This window comes from Spermophilus citellus (genome assembly GCF_964194105.1).
Source record: "Spermophilus citellus genome assembly, chromosome: 4".
Lineage (NCBI taxonomy): Eukaryota > Metazoa > Chordata > Mammalia > Rodentia > Sciuridae > Spermophilus > Spermophilus citellus.
In genome coordinates this window covers 178,809,235-178,833,667 of record NC_138185.1, presented here as the reverse complement: position 1 = coordinate 178,833,667, position 24,433 = coordinate 178,809,235, and the positions used below count along the sequence as shown (strand labels likewise).

The following is a 24,433-nucleotide window of genomic DNA, read 5'->3' as shown; positions in this document are numbered from 1 at the left end:
AAAAAGCAATAATGACCCAGAGGGCAAGACCAGGAACCTACAGGGCAGAATGAAGAGCCATAGAGAATAATTCTATGCCTTGAAACCTAATCAAGAGACTCTGGATGTCTGCTCAAAAAAGAGCTGCTATGGACCACTGAGGGCTTTTTAGCCTCCATTCCCCCTCCCCTCACCCCTGTTGAACTGGAATGCTGTGGATATTATCCTGTGCTTATCCCACCATTGCACGTTGGGTGTTTCAGAGATAAATAGTTTGTGTCTTTTATTTCACAGGCCCTTAGCTGGAAAGGAATTGTGCCCCAGAAGTGGTACTTATGTGAATAATACTCAAAGTCTGCATCCAGACTTGGACATGATTTAAATAATGAGATTTCAGACTTTGATCTGATGGAGTAATGAGATGAGCCTTTTGGAGGCACTGGAATGGAATGTATTTTGCATGTGGCAGGGATACGGAGTCATTGGGGCCCAGAAAGCGGACTGTGACAGACAGACTCACTCTGTAGTTGCCCTCAGTGAATCATGCCCTATATAATTTTCTTCCATTTCTTGAGTGTTGACAGGATGTGTGACTTGCCTCTAACCAGTACGCAGGGCACAAATGTCATTCCCTGATTATGTTGCATTTTTAAGGCTCCCTCTTTAACAGACTGGAAAGAGAGATTCTTAGACTGATCTGTAGGGCTAGTCTGTAGGTTGTGACTGCTTATGCAGAAGGTCATGTGGTGGTAAACTTCAGGTAGCCTCTAGGATCTGAGTGCGGCCAACTGCTAGCAAGAAGCCAGGACTCTGAGTCCTGGAGTATCAAGGAAATTAATTCTGCCAGTGGTGTATTGGAAGCTTGGAAGGTGATTCCCCTAGTAAGGTTTCCAGAGGAGAATGCAGCTCAGCTGACAACCGTGATTGCAGCTTTGTGGAATCCTGAGTGGAGGACCCAGTGAGCCATTCTTGATCTCCTGACCTGTGGAAACTGGGAGATAATAAATGTGTTACTTTAATATGCTCAATTTGTGGTAATTTAAAGTAATATAAAATGATTGCAGTGCGCTTGCTATTTTCATTGGTGAGTTCCTTACTGCAAATTCAGTGGTCATTCCTCAGATTTGAAGTTGTTCAATTCTTTATTCTTTCAGGAATATTTCTTTATTCTTTCAGGAATATTCCTTTATATTTGCTTTGACCTCCCCCAGCTCCTGTGGCTCTGGCAGGAAGCCCAGTATCATTGCCGATCCTCTTCTACCTACCCAATGGTGGTGGTCTTTTGGTTCTATTTTTAAAATAGTCCCTCAAACCTGCTTCTTTTCTCTATTTTTATGGTCATTATCCTGGTTCAGAATATACGTTTATTTTTTTTTTCCCTTGATTGATAGTAACAGCATTGTACCCTTCAAAGCTGTTACCCACAGAAGCCATGGTACTGTTTTCAGAATATCAGTATGCCTTATGGGCCAACCCTCACTCCCCAGATCTCCCTGGTAAGACTTTATAGAGTACTGAGGGAGGAAAAGATGGGGGAAGCAGGAGGAAATGAAGATGTGGTCATTTTAATTTAAATGGGATGGAAGGCTGGAAGAGATTCAAGTGTTTAGGGACCAAAGGAGTCAGTGAAAGGGCAAAGGTTCAAAAAAGGAAGGAAAAAACAAAGTGTGCTCAGCCGGGAGCAGAGGAGATGGTGTTAAGAGTGAGCTCTAAAAAGGAGAAGAAATCATTCAAAGACAGGAAAGAAAAGGGTGGGAATGGCTGAAGACATAGATACACTAAAAAGCAAAGACAAAGAAAATTGAGAAAGCAATCCAGTTTTCCGTGGTAAAGTCATGTGCTGAGAGTGAGGACAGAAGGATGGATGTTGAGGTGGGTTGTAAACGTGGAGTAGATGTTAAAGGGGAACAGCAAAGACACTTACCACATCCAAGTTAAATCTGACGACTTCTTTAGCAATTTAGTTCATTAAAAAAAAGGGAAAAGCAATTAGCATTTCTATTAGGAAAATTCTATTTCTTTCATTAATTGGTTTCAACTGTTTTGACTAAACAATGAGTAATTTTTGATGGTGGTTTATTTTCTGCTGCTCAGAGAACCCTAGTAAGAGCACAGCATAACCAAATAAAAGTTGATTCAAAGTATATTAGATACTATCAACACTATTACTACCTAGTAGCTTCTCAATTATTTCACACAGGGAAATTGGTCATAAACTGGTCAATAAATGTAAGTCTGATTAAGACCATTAGAAAATAATTATTAGAATTTAAAACATAGTTTCAAAAATTCATGTGTGTGAGCCTAAGTCCTGGTTTATGGGGTAGGAACTCAGGAGCTCGCCATGGAACTGAGTCTTTTTCTTGGGTAAGACCTGTGATCTTCATCAGATCCCTGTGAAGTGGGAACACAGCTTCCTTATCTGGGTTCTTTTTAACATTGAAGATTGTAATGTTAAATAAATATCAGAAAGAAACAGTCCCTTCATATATATATATATATATATATGTAATTTTTATTTTTATCATTCTAGGAAGCTCTGAGAATGCTTAAGAAGGCAATGGAAATCTGTTCTTGTTCTCTCAAAGGACAAAATGCTGCAGCTTTTTCATCAGAGTGTCTGTATAACTTGGGTCTTTGTTACATAGAAGAAAACAACTTCCAAATGGTATTTTGTGTACTTAGAAGCATAGATTATGTGATTTTAGAAACTGGTTGCTTGTATTCAGTTTTATTTCTGGAGGCTTATCTAGACAGTACAGGGAGTGACTGGACCAAAAGTTTAAAATGGTTGGCTTATTATATAGTCAGTCTGCACCCTGAAATTCTCATGAATTATTTTATATAATCAACACATTTTATTTGATGTTAGTTTTTGACAATTAATCTAAAGACCAATATGGTTTTCCACCAAAAATATCTAAATATAGGAAATTATTACAGCAAAGCAGTGTTATTTTATTATTAATATGACTGCTTATTAAACTCCAAGTAGTTTATATTGAGAGCTTTAACATATTGTAGAATAAAAGAGAAATTATTAGAATACTCTGTAACTTATCTTATTGAGAACTGATTAATTCCAATCAGATTGAAACTGGTTATTAAGATGGCCAGGTTCATTGAAAACCAGTTAATTCAATTATTATGGATTTATCCAGCCTTTGACTACTTTACACACTTCAAAATTGTCACTGATATGAAGAATATATAAAATAATTGATATTATCCCATGGTTATTGTTGGATATACCACAACTCCATTTTTGCATACATATACACAATCACACAAATACACATGCATCATTCCAATCCTTCCTTATATATACCGGATGGAGAGTATCTTAAATTTGCATATAAGAAAAAGAATTGTCCACTAAGTTGTTCATTAAATATAAGATTAATTATAATATTTTTTATACTTTTAGTCCTTTTGGACAACAGGGAAAACTTGGCTATGCTTTACAATATTGGGAAAAAATTTAAAGTTCTGTGTTCTGAGTTTTCATAATCATATATCTGCTATGATTCTCAGACTACCATGGATAATAAATGATGCTGGTTGCAATTTCTTTGAAGGAATAAAATCCAAAAACTAGTGATAAAAATTATGCCTCTGAAAGCACTGTAATCTAACAGCATGGATTATGTAAACATTAACCTGGAAACAAGGGGATTTTTAAATATAATACTAAATCTAAGTTGTTTCCAAATATTGATTTGCTTGTCCCAAAATTTTCTGTGGGAGAATATATTTTAAATTACTAGAAAATTGAGTGAAACTTTTCAACAAAATTTACATATTGCAATTTATTAACCTTCTAAACTAATACATTCTGTCGCTAAGTGGTTTGTGCTTTAACAATATGCCCGTCTAGGCTTTTGACTCTTTTACAAAAGCTGTGAAAGCAAATCCTGATTTTGCAGAAGCTTTTTATCAACGAGGGTTTTGTAAAGTAAAACTCCACAAGGAAAGCTCAGTTCTGGACTTCAATCGTGCAATTATGATCAATCCGAAACACTACCAGGTATTTAAATACATAATGATAATGATTTGGAAAATTTGTTAATTTTGGTAAACCATTAAATCTTTTATATGCTTTTGCTATTAGTTAGCAACAATCGGTTACTTGTACGTACTTTTCCACAAACATATATCTGTATTTTATCTGTACATACTTTTCACAATCCATATATCTATATTTCTTCTTGAACTAAATAATTTTTCCCAACAGAGATATTATGTTTATTCAAGTGCTTTGTGAATTTGGATGTATGTAAATATGCTAATTTATTAATTTTTGTGTTAATAATTTTAATTTACATACTGTTATTAATTTTATTTATTTATTATTTTGCTATCACATTTATTTCTGTCTTTTAATAGACTGGAAACAACACAAAATTTAATAGGTGCAGTGTGACTGGATCCTGATTTTAGAAGACGATGAAATTAAATTTGAATTGGCTAAATAATGGATACTTTTAGGGAATTACTAGAAATCTTCTTAGAGATATAATGGCAGTGTAGTTACTTAGGGCAATCTCTTTTTTCCATAGTAGATGCATACTGAAGGCCACAAGGTGAAAAATTTTGATGGCTACAACTTATTTTTCCATACTTAAGGAAAAAATAAAATAAATATGGCAAACGAAGTGCTAATAATTATTGAATCCAGGTGATAGATACATGGGTGTTCATTATACTATCATTTCAATTATTCTATATGTTTGAATTTTTTTCTAATAACAGAGTGGGGGGAAAGAGTATATCTTAATACTGTCTTTGGACATATAATTTTTATGATGGCATGATATTCCAACATCATTTATGTCTTTGGGTGGCATAAATTTGTTCATAGATTTTTGGTAGAACTGATGATTTCACTAAAACCTCTATTTCTGCTTTCTCTTCTCTTTCTCTGAAAGGCATACTTAGGCCGAGTAGCCTACTATGGTTTAAAAGGCAGATTCTCCAAAGCAATTTTGAACTGTAATGAGGCAATCAGTATTTATCCTGAGAGTGTGCGTGCCTATGTCTGCAGAGGAGCTCTGAAATACTACAGCGGGGTAGGCCACCTCCTGCCTGGTTTACTGAAATTGTAGATACTCAGTAGAGGGACTCACTTCCCCTTTTTTTCCCTCTGTGATAGGAGAATTGCTGTGGTATAAAGAGCAGAACTACATAGAATACTTTTTTTCATGGTGCACTAAAGGGGATTTCAGTTCATGATTTTTCACAAAATAGTGATATTTATTTTTGATCTTTACATTTAAAATAACATCATTATTATTTTATTTTTAAAGAAAGTAGTAACATTTTGTTATGGGGGAGAGGTTCCTCACCTCTTGTGTTCTAGGAAGAAAGACTTCCTTCAAGAGACATAGAAGACATAGAGAGGAATCAGCAGGGTTTCCCACGTGGCAGGTTTTTTTTTTTTTTTTTTTTTTTTTTTTTTTTTTTAATTTGGTCTGGGAAATTCATTCCTCAATTTTGAATTTCAGTGGTTACTGAGGTTTTTCATCATGGCTTAGTGTGCCTGCACCAATTTCCAAATTCATGTTGAAAAATTTCCCAGTATAGACTGCTCCCTTTTGATTGACAGGAAACTAGCTGTCTGTCTGCAAGAAGTTGGTCCCTGGGCATTGTGAAGCCCAGCAGGGTTCTGCCCAGGAGAAGAGCCTGAATTTCTTCTCCCTACCACCTTTATTCATGTCTGTGTGGCTACCTAGTCTAACATATTCATTGTAGGCAGTTTGGAAATAAAAGCAATAAAAAAGAAATTAAAAAGAAATAAAAAGAAGGGAGTAAAGGATTACTATCCTACCATCAAATTATAATTTTGAGAGCATTTTTCAAGTATTTGCAGTTAGTCTTTTATTTTCCTGAAAATATATGACATGGGTTTATACTATTTATATAATTTGTGTTGTGTCCTGCTTTTTATACTTTATCTCTGGACATATAATTTTTATGATGGCATGATATTCCAACATCATTTATTTTTAACGACTTGATTGTTGGATATTTGGGATGTTTTAAAATTTTTACTATTTTATCATTTTAATAGAGTTTTAGACCTCTGAGAACAAAATCATTACTTGAATTCATGATTGGTTCTTAAACAGAAATTACTGGGTTAGATGCTCGAGCAGCACTGTTGATATCTGAAGCTGTGTTGAGTGCTTTGCTTCTCCTTACTTTGCTTTTTTGAACTTTCTTTGTAGCTATTTCATATGAAATATTTTGCAAATGACACCTAAAGCAAAAGTAAGATCTTGCTTTATGTGTTAATTCCATGAAAATTACTACCTATAGTATGCTATAAGTTATAAGAAAAGAATTGGAGAGGAACGAAAGAGAACATGGGAAGAAAACCTGATGATCATGCATAGGGTAGTCTGAGTGACAAAAGTAAGCAACTTCTGGCAAATGTTTGCTAGATGAATATGGGTTGATTTTCTTTTACCCATCAGTATAATTTTTTCCATGCCATTCAGCAACATTGGAAATAAAATAATTGTCTAAATTAAAGTTGTTGATATCTTTAATTTTGTTTTATGGTTGAAAGAAACTAAGAATTCCTACTAGGAGACTCTTAATTAACTCTGTGGAAGATTAGGTTGATCGTCTTCATTCACAGATGATATACTGAATGGCTAAATGAATGTTCCAGAAACTCCGATAGGATCAAGGATTTATTTTTGCAATTAAATTTCAGTCCATTATTATTTACCCTTCTTGATTATTATTATTACTATTATTATTGCAGAATTACAGGCTAGCTATTGAAGATTTAACTACAGCTATCAACATGGACAGAAAGTGTTATGTAGCATTTTATAACAGAGCATTATGTTATATCAAGACAAATGAACTTCAAATGGTGAGATGATCATTTAGTAAACAATAAGCTTAAACCATTTAAAAAACAATATTTACTTAATGGCTTGTTGATACCAATAAATAACATTGATTAAACAATATGTTAAAGCATTTGTAAACATATTTAAAGCATCTGTAAAGTATTTTCCCATTTTGTCTATAACTGTGGCAAGTAATTCCTATGGAAATACACCACATAAAACTGAATACCAAAGAACCATTTCAAAGAATATTTCTGTTAGTTTCCTTACACTATTTCTATAATAAGTCAAAAATTAATTTTTTAATGCTAATATAAACATTTAAAGGTTGAATAAATTAAAATACACTACATAAGTATCATGTGAGTTGTATCTATGGATACTCTGCCTGTAGAATTTTATAGCAGTGATCACTAGCAATAGTATTGTCTCACTCCTTTGATTTTAGCTAGAGCAGTTCATGGAGGCATTTTTTTGGAAGGTCCTGACACTCTACATGCAGTGGGGGATTGGTGTGATGGTTTTAGTCTCTGGGGACCAGTGAACAAGATGTGCCACTGTGGCTACAATAAATCCTTCTTTCCATTTGTCTTGATCCAGTGTCTACCTGTGTAAACTCTCTTTTATATTTCCCCGTCTTACTCTCATCTTCTCACTCCTTCTCAGTGAGGTCATTTTTCAAGGAGAATTCCTCAGGGTGGAGCAGCTGATCTATGGGCTCCCAGTGTTCTGTCCTATTCATTTTGCTTCTTTTTTTCTCTTTTACTCTGGTCTCCCCCTCCTTGTTTCTGCTCCTTTCCCAGTAAATGAAGCTTTTCCTTGGAAAGACTTCATCCTATTTTCACTATTCTGTGCAAACACACTCCCCAGTTTCTCTGAAAGTTGGTCGTCTGTTTAAAACACTTAGAAGTTTGCAAGCTTTGAAGAGAAGAAGGGTTGGGAAACATGGGTTCTATTCAAGAGGATGCAAAATTCCTGGCAACCAGACTATCAGGTTTCCTCCAGATATGTTGACAAACGAATAACTAATTTTGAACAAGGGAGTGGTTAAGATCCAAGGAGTTAATTAAAGGAGCATTTATCAGTGACCTGCACAGCAGGTGTCTGTGAGAACTCCCTCTCCACCACTACTCCTACTAGAAAGGTAATCCTGAGGCCAAAACAATAGGCTGGATAGGGAAGGGACCTCCAAGTTTCTGTTATCTCCGATACTTAAAAAAGCCAAGTCCCTGTTAATAAAGAAAATGCAAAACTGCCCGAATAGATTGAGACCAAATAGAACCACAAAACATTCGTGATTTTAAAGCATCCAGGACTCAGGATCATTTCATCCCTTCATTTTACAGAGAGGAAATGGAAGTAGGGAGAGGCTAGAAAACTCATCTGAGTCACACAGGGAGTCAGAGACCTGTGTGGTGTTCCAGGTTTGTTTGCTTCTGTGTTAACAGTCTCTAGGTGGCTTTACAAAGGCATCTGATCTCCAACATGTGGACCAGATATCATTTAACAGTGTCACCTCCTTCCTTTTGCTGACTTCCATTCTCCACATTCTTGTCATCACTAGACTGATTAAAAAAAAAAAAAGTGTCTTTCCAAAAAAAAGCACTTTCAAGATATGGTGAATTCTGGTTCTACTATTCTATACTAATGAAAACAACAGTATTTACTTCTTATTTAGGGCTTGTTGTATGTCAAGTACCGGGTTAAATGATTGATCAATGTAGAAACAAAATGTTTCTAAATGAACTCTTAAAACAATATATTAAATGTTTAATATACCAATTTGCAGAGGAGGAAACTGAGAAGCAACTTCTAATAGAGTAGGATGATACACATCCAGGAAAAGGTCATTCTCTTAAAACCACTGTGCTCCCACTTCCCCACTCCTGCTGACCAAGAAATCTCATTTCCTGGCAGTTGTTTCCCCTTATATCACATATTCAGCTGCTTAGCGGATCTCTAATGCACCTTACTGGTTTTATAGTCTGTGGTTCTCTATGAAAGGAAAAGATACGTAATTTTTGGCTAAGCTTCTAGTATTTTTTTTCAAGCATTATTATTTTTACAGTCCTGTTTATTTTTGTTTATAACTATGCCACAGTATACATATAGAATCTTTTTTTAAATTTTTTTTTTTTTTTAGTTTTTGATGTACCTTTTTATTTTTTTATATTTATATGTGGTGCTGAGGATCAAACCCAGTACTTTACACGTGCTAGGCAAGCACTCAGCCACTGAGCCACGACCCCAGCCCCTACATATAGGTTCTTTAACTGAGCAATATTTTTAGACACTTAACTGCACAGCCAGGGAATGCTGGAGAAGGGCCAATCAGCACAAAGTGATATGGCACTTATTTTCCATTTTCAGTAGCAGGTGCTACTAGCACATGAGATTTGGCCCTTTTCTGATCAGACCATATGACTTTTTTGGGACAAAATGCTCAGTAGGGAAATAGTTTAGGAGATATCATTCCAATCCAAATTTAGGATGCTTTTAGGACTTGGTGGACAGAGCAGAGGGCAGAAAACAAAAGCAAAAGCAAAAACCTGTTTATTCAGTGAAAGAAAAAAAAAAGAATAAAAATGAAGGCTACCACTTATTTAAAAAAGTGACCATGTTTATAATACTTAGCTAAGGGAACCCTGTAAATCTAGCATATGATTATTTTGGCCCCAAATGATAAGTCAAACAAAGAAACTAAGGTTGAGACCCCACTTTGTGCATGGACATATTTGCCCATGGCTAATGAACAAGGTATCTACAGAGGTATATTTAAGTTGTGATTATTTTATTTTTAGGCCTTAGCAGATTATGGAATTGTGCTGCTGCTTGAAGCTGTAGAAAGTATAATCTTAAATACTCTCATTAATCGTGGAATCATCTATGCTGAGCAAGAGCAGTATGACTTTGCCTTAGAGGTGAGCTCTCCTGTGGATGTGTAAAATGAACCCACTTGATTTTATACATTCTCTTTTGAAAACTAGTGAACATGTTTTCATTGCTACCAAATGGCCATACTAATGAGTGATAACTTTAGCCACAATTGTACTGAAATACTAGGAATGATTAAAAGAAACTTTGCAAGAATGTGTATTTTTACTTCATATTGTTTACAGATAAATAGCCAGTGCAAAAGGAATAAATTTTAAATTGACCCAGACTATTACCTCTGGAAAGAAATATACACAAAATTCTTTTGTGTGGCAAATGAAATGATTTGTGTATCACATACTCTGGTGCTTGGTGCTCTTTCTCCTTGACAATTTTTTATTTTCCTATTGAAAGCATATCAAAATAAATATATTTAAGTGATTCATGGTGTAGTTGGTCAGAATGGGCTACTGGGAACATACTTTTCAGTTAGTGGGGACAACGTGTTCATAATTGTAATAGATGTGAGCGTATGCAGCATATTGAAAAAATAGTTTGATTTTTATTTCATTGTAAAATAAAGAAAATTCATAATTGTCATTTAACTTTATTTTTATTGACTATTTTATGGTAACTTTGGAATTAATAAACACAAGACAAAAATCAAATAGCATTTTGAGGTTTACAGTTAGGTAATAGCAGTTTTGCATGTTAGTTTCTAAGGAATTACAACCTAAACATTAGATAGTAGAGTGTTTTCCTATTTTTTTTTCACTTCCCAGGATGGTTTTTATAATTTTTGACATCTGGAGTCATCTTTTGAGATTCTGCCCAACAGAATCATTTGTTTTCTACATTGCTTACAGTATGATAAAATGTAATCTCAACATTTGAATTCCTTTAGGCTTTTTGGTAATTGAAAATATCTTTGAGACATAGGCAGAGGCTGCTAAAGAATTTCTCTGTTTGTGGTAGACAAGAAAACTATGGAAATCTGGGCAATAGTGTTGGAATAGAGAAAGTGAGAAAAAGGGAGGTGGGGAGCAAAGAACTTCAGCTGTTGGGGAATGAAATGCTGGGCCTGTGTTACCTACTGAATGAATATTTATTTTGCACTACACAACTATATTTATCCTATTTATTGCACAGTTGCTAGGTATCAGGTTCAACAATACTGCAGAATTTAAAAATTATAACTTTCAGAGGAGGAAACTGGTATTCAAGAGAAATTAAATAAGTTCTTTGATCCAGTAGATACTAGGGCAAGCCTGAACTAGGTCTCACTTGATCTTGAATGCTGTTCCTTCAGCCAAGGTACTGGCACTGGAGGTAAGGATATAAGTTAGACTGGGTTCGAGTCCTTGAGGAGATGAAGGCCTGGTGAGAATCATTCTTGACCTCTCTCTTTCCTCTCACCCCACAACAAACCCATTAGCAAGTCCAGTCAGCTTTAACACTAAAACATATTTTGAATTAAATGAAGTCTCCTAATGGCCACTGCCACCTCCCTCTCAACAAGTAGGGACTGAACTCAGATATCAGAGTCCTCTCTCTCCTGGATCATTGCTGTAGCTTTCCAACTGACCTCTCTGCCTCCATGCTTGTCCCTCTGCATGCACTTCTCCATTCAGCAGCCAGAGAAAACTCTTAAAAGCATAAAGATGAACAAGTTAACTCCTCTGCTCCAAGCTCTCCAATGGCTTCCCATGACACTTACAATAAAATCTGAACTCTTGACCATGATCGACCATGATCCTACTTGACCTGATTGCTGCTCACCTTTCTGACCTCATTATCAGTCCCCTTTTCTACACCCCAGTTACTTCTCTCTGGCCTTTAGCTATCCTTTGGCAAAGCCAGGCTCCCTTCCTACGCAGGGCTTTTGTACAAGCTCTTCCCTGTGCACATGGCACTCTTCTGACTGATCTGTATATGTCTCAGGCCACCCTTCATTTATGTTTCTGCCCACATGTGACCTCCTTAATAAAAGAAAAATGAATAGGTCATCATCGGTATATAGGGGTGACAGGAGAATAGACAGGAGGATGTGTGGAGTGATGGTATGAGATAGCTAAATCCTATTCTATGTATAAAGTGAATTGTGGTAAAGTTAAATGTGATGCAATACTCATGTTATTTAGAAACTTGAGGGTAAATGTCAGGAAAAAAATAACTGGTATAAAAACAGTTGCCTTTATGGAGTGGAACTTGGGAGTGGGGGAGAAGAAGTAGAACAGGGGATCATTAGTTAGTACCTACCTTCTTTAGTTTTCTTAGAGCCTGAATATTATATACATGGTTTACTTTGATAAGAATAATTGAAGAATGTCTTTTGAGCTAGTTTACAAATTACAGAATAAAATGGGTCTTATTTGGGGGTGAGGGTTCAGTGAGTGCTGACTAGGGTTCAGGGAGATGGGTAGTGACGGGAACTAGAAAGATGTGGTCATGTGTCATTTCCAGGGCAGAGAGGGTTGAAGAAATGCATGTTAGGTTGGGACAGTGAGACAAGCACAGGAGACAGCATGCATGTATGTGATGGAGCCAGTTTCCAGGGGAAGTGAGATGAATGAATGCTCTGACAGAGAATGGAAGACGGCTGGCAGCGTGTTTGATTACATTCTATCTGATTAGACAATCTATTTGTTATTTTAATCCAAATGGTTCCATTTAGTATTGAAACATGCCTCATGAATCTAAGCAGAAAATCCACATTTATAGATCGGTCTGTTTTTGATACCTCTTCCTCCTGTTGGATCCCTGAGTGCTCAGCTCGGTCCTGCTGCTTCTCATTCCAATTCCTACCTCCAAAGACAGTCTCCCCTCAAATACAACCAGAGAAAGTTCATGCAAGGAGGAGGGAGGGAGAGAGAGATTGTGCTTTAGAGTTAGCTCTTCTGTAGTTTGGAAATGCCCTTTGGGACTGTGGATTGCTGGTCACCCTCAGGAAGGGAGTCTGGAGGGATTTTGTACTGTAAAGCAGAGTACAGCACTCTCCACTGTTTAGCTTGGTCACCTGAGGTCACAACCGAAATTGCCCATGATGATTCCTGTGGAAGAGGACCTCTGGAGAAAAGAAGAGTCATTTTTATTCCTTCATAGGTTCTGGACTCTTACTTTAGGAGTCATTAAAATCAATCTATATCATATGCATGTAAGTGTATGCATATGTACCTACAGAATATTTTGATTTGTAGATATTTATTTAAATGTGAATTTTAGTAATCTCATTTTGCTTCAGGTTACAAATGTTTTTGTAGGAGTTTGGAAAGCTATAAGCTTCAGAGACTGTCTCTGGTACCTAATAGAGGAGAGTGTTCTGGGCCATTCTGGCAGGATCCCTTGCAGGCTCAGCACTTTCGATTTTTTTTTTTTAAACAGCCTGTTCCCAGGGCCACTCAAATCCATACCAACTGACTTCCCAAACTTCAAATTTTAGGGTTAGAGTTTTCATTCCTTCTTGCTCAGGGAAGCTTCCAAATCCCTGAACAAAGCTACCTATTTCTTTCCAGAAGTGTGGATTCCAAAGATGGAAGCAGGCTTAACTAATTCATACACAAGGCTCAGTTGTGTCTTTTTCTGGACTGGAAGTTTGCTCAAAAGTTTTCTCCAGGGGAGTTTCCTTTTCTATCTAGACAGGGAAGTGTCTGGTGGTGATCATGGGGTATAAACAATAAAAATAGAACAAGTAAGATAATTCATTACACACGGTAGGGAAACACCACAGAAAAATCCCTTTTCTTAAAGTGGAGGCAAGTAGTACAAGATTCTGAATGATTTATAATGACTGGATTCCTTTGCTCCATTCCTTCGTCCTAGTTGTGATCCTGTGAGGGAAAAAAATGAGGTTTTAAGAAGATGTATATTTTAATGCTTATGCTAAGTATATTCGTGTGGAATCAAAAGTTTTAGAGGGAACTTGCAAAATTAACACAAACTTATAAATCTGTTTCAGGATTTTAAACAAGCTGCACTGATAAGCCAGACCAACGTGAGTCTTTGTCATGCTACCGCCATGTGCCACCACAGGTATGGAGATCAACTGGTGTCCAAGGGGAGGCAAGTGGGGTTATCACATATGGAGACTTACTTATATCCCCATGAAGAAGCCAGGAAGGAATGGAAGAAATTGGGGACAATTTTGTGGATGTGAAAACATTCAAAAGCAGGGAGAAAAATGAGAATTCCCTGAACAGACACAGGAACCACCACATCTAGCATGTCATTGGCACCATTCTGCCTTCCTCACTCTCTCTCAAAACACCTGCATCATGGTGTTGGGGGTGTCCATTTGTCACCAGCCTGGATACTGCAAAGGGTCTTGGTAACATGTACAATAAAATTATACATAGCTTGAAATATCTAAGCACAGAATAAAGTAATGTAATTTGTTCATAAAATGGGACTGTCTTTTAAAAAATCCATTTGCTAGAAGAGAGGCTGGTTTTAAAAAGTAATGTATTTTCAAGAAAATTTTGGCTTTAAAACATAAGTATAAATCTAAAACTAATTAAGAAAATGCCAGCAAATGTCTACAAAATACAATGAAATCTAGAAAAGCACAGTACTTAAAACATTATTACCACTTTCTAAGATGATTGCTCTTTACTTCTATAAGTAAGTTATAGAATGAGAGAACATTTATATATAAGAGAACATTATATAACACTTATATAAGGCTAAAATATAAACAATCAATTTAAAATACATTTATAATATATATATAGCCTTTGCTAACCATAATGTTTACATTTCTACATGTACATTTGACATGTGAAGATTAAGTTTTGATCATTTTGCTTCAAATGCACAGAGACTCAGCACATGCAGAGTTTAATATGGGATAAAATGTACTTGGTTAAGTAATAGTTTATAGCATTACTTTTAATAAGAGAAACAGCATTTAATTTAGAGGAGGAAGTTAGGATAATTCATAAATTATATAGACAAGTCTGTGCAACTATTCAGTTTAAAGAATAGAACATAGTTTGCATTATTTAGGAAATTGACACTCTTTTGTTTTTGATACTGGGGATTGAACTCAGGGGCACTAAGCCATGTCCCCAGCTCTATTTTGTATTTTATTTAGAGACAGGGTCTCATTGAGTTGCTTGGTGTCTCACTTTTTCTGAAGTTGGTTTTGAACTCATGATCCTCCTGCCTCAGCTTCCCAAGCTGCTAGGATTACCAACATGCACCCCTGGGGCCTGGCTGAAATCAACTGTTTTTATTTTCCATTTTAGCACATAGTACATATATGTTTCCCTATAAGAATTAGAGGGTTTTTAAAAAATTTATTAACAAAGGAATATAGTGACTGGACCTTCAAAGGTGACTTTGGGTTAAAAGGCCTAAATTGGGATAGTACCTTTTATTTTATACAGACAGTAAAACATTGTAACACTGTTACCTATTTTAACCCAGCAACATTTGTACAATTCATTTCATTAAGTAATTGTCATTCTTTTTTTTCTGTTTTAATAATTTTTATTTGTCTAAAAAGAGCCTTTACTTATCTCCATCCTTCAAAATTTTTAAATTAATTAATGTATTTTAATTAGGTTTATATGACAGCAGAATGCATGTTGATTCATTGTACACAATTGCAGCACAATTTTACATTTCTATGGTTACACCTTATGTACAGTCATACATATACCTAGGTAATGATTTCTATCTCATTCCACCATCTTTCCTGCACCCACTCCCCCCCCCAAGCTCCCCTTTGCCCAAAGTTTCTCCATTTTTCACATGCCTACCCCCTCCCTGTTATGGATCAGCATTCACTTATCAGAGAGAACATTTAGCTTTTGATTTTTTTGGGATTGACTTACTTTGCTTAGCATGATATTCTCCAACTCATCCATTTACCTGCAAATGCGTTATTTTTATTCTGTTTTAATGCTGAGTAATATTCCATTGTGTATATATATTACAATTTCTGTATCCATTTATCTATTGAAGGGCATGTAGGTTGCTTCCAAGTTTAGCTATTGTGAATTGAGCTGCTATAAATGTTGATGTGGCTGTGTTACTATAGTATGCTGATTTTAAGTGTTTTGGGTATAGACCGATGAGTGGGATACCTGGGTCAAATGATGGTTCTATTCCAAGTTTTCTAAGGAATCTCCATACTGCTTTCCAAATTGGTTGCACCAATTTGCAGTTCCACCAGCAATGTATGAGTGTGCCTTTCCCCCCACATTCTTGCCAACATTTATTATTGTCTGTATTCTTAATAACTGCCATTCTGACTGGTCATGAAATTCATTTGGAAAAATAAGAGACCCTGAATAGCCAAAGCAATCTTTAGCAAGAGGAATGAAGCAGGAGGCATCACAATACCAGACTTTAAACTATACTAACAAAAATGGCATGGTATTGGCACCCAAAATAGATATGTAGACCAATGGTACAGAATAGAAGACACAGAGACAAACACACATAAATACAGTTATTTCATATTAGACAAAGGCACCAAAAACATACAATGGAGAAAAGATAGTCTCTTCAACAAATAGTGTTGGGAGAACTAGAAATCCATATGCAGCAAGATGAGAATAAATACCTGTCTCTCACCATGCACAAAACTCAACTCAAAGTGGATCAAGGATCTAGGAATTAGTCCAGAGAAACTGCACCTAATAGAGGAAAAAGTGGGCCCAAATATTCATCATGTTGGATTAAGCCCCGACTTCCTTAACAAGACTCTTAAAGTGCAAGAAATAAAACCAAGAATTAATAAATGGGATGGACTCAAACTAAAAAGCTTCTCAGCAACAGAAACAATCAATGAGGTGAACAGAGAGCCTACATTTTGGGAGCAAATTTTTGCCACGCACACGTCAGATAGAGCACTAATCTCCAGGATATATAAAGAACTCAAAAAACTTAACACCAAAACAAAAAAAACAAAAAAATCCCAAAAAACCAAATAGCCCAATCAATAAATGGGCTAAGGAGCTGAACAGACACTTCTCAGAAGAAGATATACAAGTGGTCAACAAATATATCAAAAAATGTTCAACGTCTCTAATAATTAGAGAAATGCAAATCAAAACTACTGTAAGTAATTGTCATTTTTGAGAAGAGATGGAGTAATGATGACTGATGCGTTTGTTTTGATGGGTGTGTGCAGATAAAAAATGTCCAAGGTCATTGCATTCTGTTAAAACTAAAAAGAGTCCAAGTTTCTCTCAACATCTTTCCTATGTTTAGCAACTGTTAAGAGTAAGTTTCTCTGTGTGTCAGTTCACAATCTCTTATGAAATGTAATCACTGGGTATATATGGCAGAGCCTTCCTAAGCTGGTACTGCTTTGCAATTCCAAATAACCAACTGTCATCACCCAGCTAGGATCTGTATTGTTCTTCAATAAAAGTAGAATTTAAATCAACAATAAATCCCTGTTAACTCAGAATCCCAATTCCATGTGTATTGAGTTTTAACAATTTTACTGAACTTAACAACAAACAATGTTTACTCATCAGTTATATTTATTTCAGGAAAACTATTTTTTTGCTTTTCAAGGTGAACTGTAACATACTATGGCAGTATGGTTTGTAACTATGGGGACTTGCTTTTGGTGTCTTATGGTAGGAAAAGCAAACTTTTCTCACTTGGAAAATTTTATAAAAGGAATAAATCTTTAAATTTTAGGGCTTTGATCTTTGAACTTATGGGATTGCAGACTTTTGAAGTATCCTTTGTATATCTCTGGTTCTCACTCGTGTGGTTGCTAGGAGACAAGATTCCTTAGCTTGAATATCCTACTTGTTGCCCAATTTAATCACCAAGAGTGTTATGATGGAGTTAAGTTTTAGATCTCTTTGAGAAAGCCACCTTCAGATTTTAAAAAATAATAATATAGAAGGCAATTACTCCCCTGTATAACCTACACATTTTTTATTCAGCAAATTTATTTTTACTGTTCTTAATATTTGCATAATTTTAAAAAATCTTTAATTCTGAAAGCCACATTCTCTAGTTGGGGAGGTGTTTGTGATTTATTTGTACAACTCAGTAGGGCACATCTGGTCACGTATGTGATTAATGTGGTAAAGGCAGTGGGCCTTTGTGTTTGTGGCCCAGTGGGTAAGTTCAGCGCATGATTTATTGTTAGCAGACACTGACGAGAATCAGGCACTCTTGTGCATGATCACATTACTGTAGATTAAAAGAAACACATTTTATTTTAGAAAAACTTTTAAAATATACTTTTATATTTATAGTAATAGATGCTTAACAATTTGTATCTCTCTGAGCATGCATCTTGATGCAATATAGATATTCTGCCACATTTTTCCATTGGCTAATTGCCATGGGATGACTTAGCAAGATCTTCTACCTATAGGACACTTTGATTAACACATCTCCAGAAAAATGAAATTGCTGTTTCTTCATGGGTTTTGTATCTTTTTTCTTGTCTGTTGGTATGGGAAGCAGGGGAGTCTGTCTTCGTCTTTGTCACCTCCTCTGGACTTGATTTTAGTCATCATCAATTTTGAGGTGATTTCCAAGTGGCTTTCAAGATTCATTTCCAGATTTACGGTTCAATGATTATTTACTTTGTTCGAGCAAACTAGATGCTCATTAAAGTTAATGCTGATTACTAGAGAGGTATGAAAAATAGCAGCAGTCGTTGCCTTTTGGTAACGCACAACTTAGATGACATGGTGGTTTGCCTCGACTCACTGACTCATAGTTTTTTATACTTTTTTGTAATTTGTTAAGCTATGCAAAAAGACAGATTATAGGGGGCTGGGGTTGTGGCTCAGTGGTAGAGCACTTGCCTAGAACATGTGAGGCACTGGATTTGAACCTCAGCACCACATAAAAACAAACAAACAAATAAAATATAGGTTAACAAAGAAAAGAATGCTTTTCCTTAAAAAAAGGAAGACAGATTATATTTTATAAGCCATATATTAGAATGTGCACTTACACAGGATTTTAAATTTCTTTCTAGGTAAGAGTGGGGGTGTATATGATGCAGCTTGAATGTTAATAAACTAATAATATTTCAGAGATTTACAGGAGGACAGGGATTGCCCTGGAGATTTCAGTACACATTGTCACCATAGGTATGCATCATAAGTAATACTTTACTAACCATTAATAGAATTGCTGAGTATAACACAGCTTACCAGGCAATGATTATGGTGTATTGAATGCTGAAATATAATGAGAAGGTACCTGGGAAGGCGTCGTGACCCTTCATTAGCAAACTTTTGCTTCTAAAATAGTGCCAGTTGCCAAGAAAGAGGACCACAATTTCATTATAAACTACTGGAGGGAAACCTGTGATTTCTGAGTAATGACCACGAGGTGAACTTAGAAGCTGCCAAGTGGCTCGCATACATGAATGTTAGCTCTGCCTGTCTGGACCATCAAAAGCCAAGCTCTTCTAGTGCTCCAGTGTTGATTCTTGTGTGATCTTCTAGCACAACACTTGGTGCAGTACTTTTGGATAGCGTTTGCCAAAATGTCACACTTCAATTGCTTTTCATGGTAAGAACAAACATTAAAAATACTTATTCAAAAATTATGGTAGGTCATTTCTTTGGATTGAACTTCTATACTACCCCACACCCCAACTGAACAAAAATCAAAATGGAGTTATCCCTACTAAATGACACCTAATCAAACTAAACTTTGAGGAAATAGATATAAAGGAGACTAATCTTCCTGCCCAGCCAACACAGAGATTCCAGACTGAGTCATCATAATAATGAAATACCCTCTGCTTTTGGAACCCTGAGCTCCAAGCTTCAAAAGTAGCCTCAGGTATACTGATGTTAACAAGTTTTTTCCCTCGCCTATTGTTCTTTTTTCCTTGTTTCTATCTTTTTAACCCCACTATTATTTCCCAGTGGGATTGGAGACCAAATAAGTCCATTTATGATGGTGAGAGTGAGGTCAAGGCACAACATTCTGGTCGGTAGTCAATTTTGAGAGGTTGACCAAAAGGGAATAGGTTGACTAAATGGGAAGAATTATTAAGTTTGGCCTAAAGCTACTTCCCTCCACTGTAACCTAACATGATGTGTAAGCAGGCTGTAACCCATTTTTATAAAAAAATTACCACGTCCCAGCCAATCACAAGCAACCAACTGTTCAAACATCAAATAGGATAGAAGTGAGCTGGAACCAACTATGCTGTCTCTACCTCACTTCTCCTTTCTTTATGTCATTTCCTTTTCTCAATTTGTACAATCTGCATATTTTTGGGGTGAAACTTTTTGAGCCATTTTGGGTCTAGACTGCTGCTCAATTCTAGTATCACAAATAACGCCAATTAAGACCTGAAAAACTAATTCTTTTGGTAATGTTTTTTTTACAATGTGAGAAACGGAAATCACTTTTCACTTTCAAAATGAGCAACTTTCTGAACCTTCCAGACACATCAAGGGGGAAAGTCTCAGATAAGAAAGCTAAGAGTTTGCTGAGTGCAATGGTACATGCCTGTAATTCCAGCGGCTTGGGAGGCTGAGGCAGGAGGATTGTGAGTTCATAGCCAGCCAGCAAGGAGCTAAGCAACTCAGTGAGAGAACCCTGTCTCTAAATAAAATAGGGCTGGGGATGTGGCTCAGTGGTCGCATACCTCTGAGTTCAATTCCCAGTACCAAAAAAAAAAAAAAAAAAAAAAAGATAAAAGTCTTTTTTTTTTAAATTGTTCTTTTTAGATACATGATAGTAGAGTATATTCTGACATATTATAAATACATAAAGTATAACTATTTTAATTAGGATTTCATTCTTGTGGTTATACATGATGTGGAGTTTCACTGGTGATATACTCTTATATGAACATAAGAAAGTTATGTCTGATTCATTTCACTGTCTTATTCCTACCCTTTTCCCTTCCCTTCATTCCCCTTTGTCTAATCCCTGAACTTCTATTCTCCCCCGCACCCTCATTGTTTGTTAGCATCTACATATCAGAGAGAACATTTGGCCTTTGTTTTTGTGGGATTGGCTTAGTTCACTTAACATGATAGTCTCTAGAGCCATCTATTTACCAGCAAAAGTCATAAAGTCATTCTTTTTTTATAGCTGAGTAATATTCCATTGTATGTATGTGTGTGTGTGTGTGTGTGTGTGTGTGTGTATATATATATACACCATTTTCTTTATCCATTCACCTGTTGAAGGGTACCCAGGTTGGCTCCATAGCTTAGCTATTGTGAATTGAACTGCTATAAACATTGATGTGGCTGTGTCACTATAGTATGCTGATTTTAACTCCTTTGGATATATATACTGAGGAGTGGTATTACTGTATCAAATAGTGATTCTATTCCTAGTTTTGTTGAGGAATCTCCAAACTGCTTTCTAAAGTGGTTGCACCAATTTGTAGTCCCACCTACAATGTATGAGTGTACACTTTTCCCCATATCCTCACCATCATTTGTTATTACTTGTATTCTTGATAATTGCCATTCTGACTGGAATGAGATGAAATCTCAGTGTACTTTCCATTTGTATTTCTATAGTTGCAAGACATGTTGAACATTTTTTCATATATTTGTTGACCATTTATATTTCTTCTATGAAGTGCCTGTTCAGTTCCTTTGCCTATTTATTGATTGGCTCAAAAAGTAAGATCAAGAATCAATAAATGAGACACTATCAAGTTAAGAAGCTTCCTCACATCAAAAGAAACAATCAAGAGTGTAAAAAAAGAGCCTAGAGAATGGGAGAAAATCTTTGCCACTTGCACCTCAGAGCATTAATCTCCAGGATATATAAATAACTTTAAAAAAACTTAACACCAAAATACCAAATAACCCAGTCAATAAATAGGCAAAGAGTCAGTCTTTAACAATGTTCTATCTTTATAAGAGATGCCACAGTCCCTAGGTTTGGTGTGCTGTAGACCACAGCATCCATTTCTAATATATTTATTTCTAGGAGTACCATCTGTTTGTGGCATTACATACTGATTTTTCTATTTATGGTATTGAAATTAGATTTCACTTTAAAATATATTCAGTTAAGTGAAAAAGTTGACTTAAAAGAAATATTCAGTAGATGGTAGCGCAGGTGGGAAACAAAGTTGGGTAGCTTTCAGCACAAAAGGACTGAATTTTGGGGAACACTGTTTTAAGTAATATATACACTGTTTTTGAGTAATATATAGGATACAATAGTTTCTAGAACAGTTGCCCTGGGTTCCATGTATTAATGTGTGTGTTCAGGCTTGGAGTCCAGATCTAAACCAGAACATGAAAATGAGTACTAATTTTCCAAGGTTGTAATGAGGACCAAATAAAAGCCTATGAAGAACACTTACCACAGAGACCTCACCCGTCATCACTCAAGTAGATTTCAAGATGCCATAAGACATAGCATCATTTATCCCAAATTTCCTTTATAAAATACAAGAATCCCAGGGTAACTGTTCTAGAAAATACAATATTTTATAAAGAAAAATGGATAAAATAGTGACCCATTTTATTATATTTTGAATACAACAGCGTAGTTGAGATTCAAGCTCACTGGCTCTCCTGCACCCACTAAAGTACACTTTAAGTAAAGAATGTGCAGTGGAGGTGGCTGTGTGGAGAAGCACAAATTTTGAAGTAAGCCTTACTTCAGTTTGAGTCTCAGGTATTTACTCCATGCAAAGTTGGTTTGTTACTTATTATGCCATTTCCTATGTGAAACTTTTCTGGGCCATGATTTTCTTTTCATGTGTGAAATGCAGTCATAAGTAGTTTACAGAACCAAGTAGAATAGAATATGGAAGGCATTTAGCACAGTGTCTGGTAAGTAAATAGTGTCCTCAGTTTTTTTAAATCCGGACTCTTTCCATATTGAGACTAAATATAATTATTAGATGCCTCAGTCTGGCTGGGCACAGAATCACGAGTCACTCAAGCAGGAACAAAACTTTATTTTTGAAAAAGCTGCCAATACTCCGTACGCGCCGGCAAGCCAAAAACCGGTCCACCCACGCGCGCGTCTAGCAGAACCGGGGGCCGGACCTCCCCCGGAATTCCTTCCTACTATCCTTCCCCAACCAATGGGAACTCTCCAGGAGTCCCGTAACATGAGTCCCGTAGCAGGCCAAGGTGAACAGCAGGAGTCCAATTTCCATATGAATGTAAATCTTAACATAATCATATCATCTCAATGGCTAGCTGGAGTCACCTTACAACCGAAAGTGCCATGCATCATATTATTTGCTTGTGGCTCCTAGCAATTAGATATGCAGGCGAAATGGAAAAGTGACTTTATGTGTCCCTGAACAAATATTTGATTCCTTCAAAGCCCTCACCCCACCACAAGAGACTAACTAGGGAGGCCAGAGAGAATTATCACTGAGCCACATAAATTCACAAGTTAATAAGTAAAATGCACTTCTTCCTCTCCTTGTTTCTGAAGTCAAATAGTTCTTTATAAATCTGAAGCAAGAACTCACAGTGATGAAAACCTGGTCCCTTTCATATGTATATTAAATACATTTAAATAAATTTATTCGTAATATAAGTCATGCATCACTTACTGATAGGATAAGTTCTATGAGACACATTGTTAGATAGTTTCATGGTTGTGTGAACACCATAGAGTGTATTTACATCAAGTGAGAGGGTCACGATGTCACTAGATGATAAAGTCTTAAGGGACCACCATTGCATATGTGGTCTGTAGTTAACTGAAACTTTGTTAGGCAGTACATGACTGTAATTTACATGGAGTACATTGTCAATAAGAGCACAGGCTTTTTCCCTATTGGTAATTGATAGCTATTAAAACAAGGTTGAAGAATGCCATTCAGACTTTTATCACTTGAAAAAAGAATTCAAGATTATCATCCCCTCACATTTCTGATGTAAAAACGGCTTTTACTTCCCTTTCTTCTTTTACCAAAATCTTTTGAGAACCTGTCACAGTTCCTTAGATCATATAAACTTATGTACCTCCTTCTTAAAATGGATAATAAAAAATGAAAGATTTTCTTTTATAAGGTCCAATGTAATGCTTTTTGGAAAAGTCATGTACAGGAAAATATTGATTCTGTTATTAGAAAGCATCAATTCACCAGAAGGCACCAATATTTTCTTCCTTCCTTCCTTCCTTCCTTCCTTCCTTCCTTCCTTCCTTTTTTCTTTTTTTTTTTCAGAATTAAAGAGTATGAAGATGCTGTCAGTTTCTTCACCTGGGCTCTTAAACTTAACCCACATTTTCTGGATGCTCTTGTTGGTCGGGGGAATTCCTACATGGAATATGGACATGATGAAGCTACCAAGCAAGCACAGAAGGATTTTCTGAAAGCATTACATTTTAATCCATCATGTATAAAAGCCAGAATTAGTCTATGCTATAATTTGCAGGTAATATTATATAATAACAACTTAACCACCGACAAATTGTTTGGACAGGATAAAGAATATATTTGCCCATTTACTTGTGATGGGGATAAAGGCGATTTCTTTGGTTATGAACTTTGACCTTTCCCTTACTTTAATATGCAGAACAGCAGTAGGGTGCAGGGGTTTGTTTAGGGTACAGGGGACCTGCCTGGAAGAGCCTTGGAACCTGAAATGCTAGTCAGAAGAGGATCCTTGGAACTTGAGTTTCTTTAATGTTTGAACCCCTCCCTACTCTTATAAACAGCTTTTAAAACTTACCAGATGAATTTCACATATGAAATTCATCTCTAGTTTATATCTTGGTTCCATAGGTTTTGTCCTATTGAATTATTGAAA

At 36.0% G+C, this 24,433-nt stretch overlaps 1 protein-coding gene across 1 annotated transcript in view; it reads left to right on the top strand.

Annotated features, from left to right (window-relative positions):
* The window catches only part of TTC6 (tetratricopeptide repeat domain 6), a gene marked incomplete at both ends in the record, with an annotated part of 192,057 nt that overhangs the window by 156,476 nt on the left and 11,148 nt on the right, over positions 1-24,433 (top strand). Inside the window, 7 exons of the mRNA XM_081292914.1 lie at positions 2,513-2,647; positions 3,857-4,006; positions 4,908-5,048; positions 6,752-6,865; positions 9,647-9,766; positions 13,675-13,748; positions 23,848-24,058. Of these exons, the coding sequence (XP_081149040.1) occupies positions 2,513-2,647; positions 3,857-4,006; positions 4,908-5,048; positions 6,752-6,865; positions 9,647-9,766; positions 13,675-13,748; positions 23,848-24,058 (945 nt within the window). The remainder of the gene's footprint in view (positions 1-2,512; positions 2,648-3,856; positions 4,007-4,907; positions 5,049-6,751; positions 6,866-9,646; positions 9,767-13,674; positions 13,749-23,847; positions 24,059-24,433) is intronic.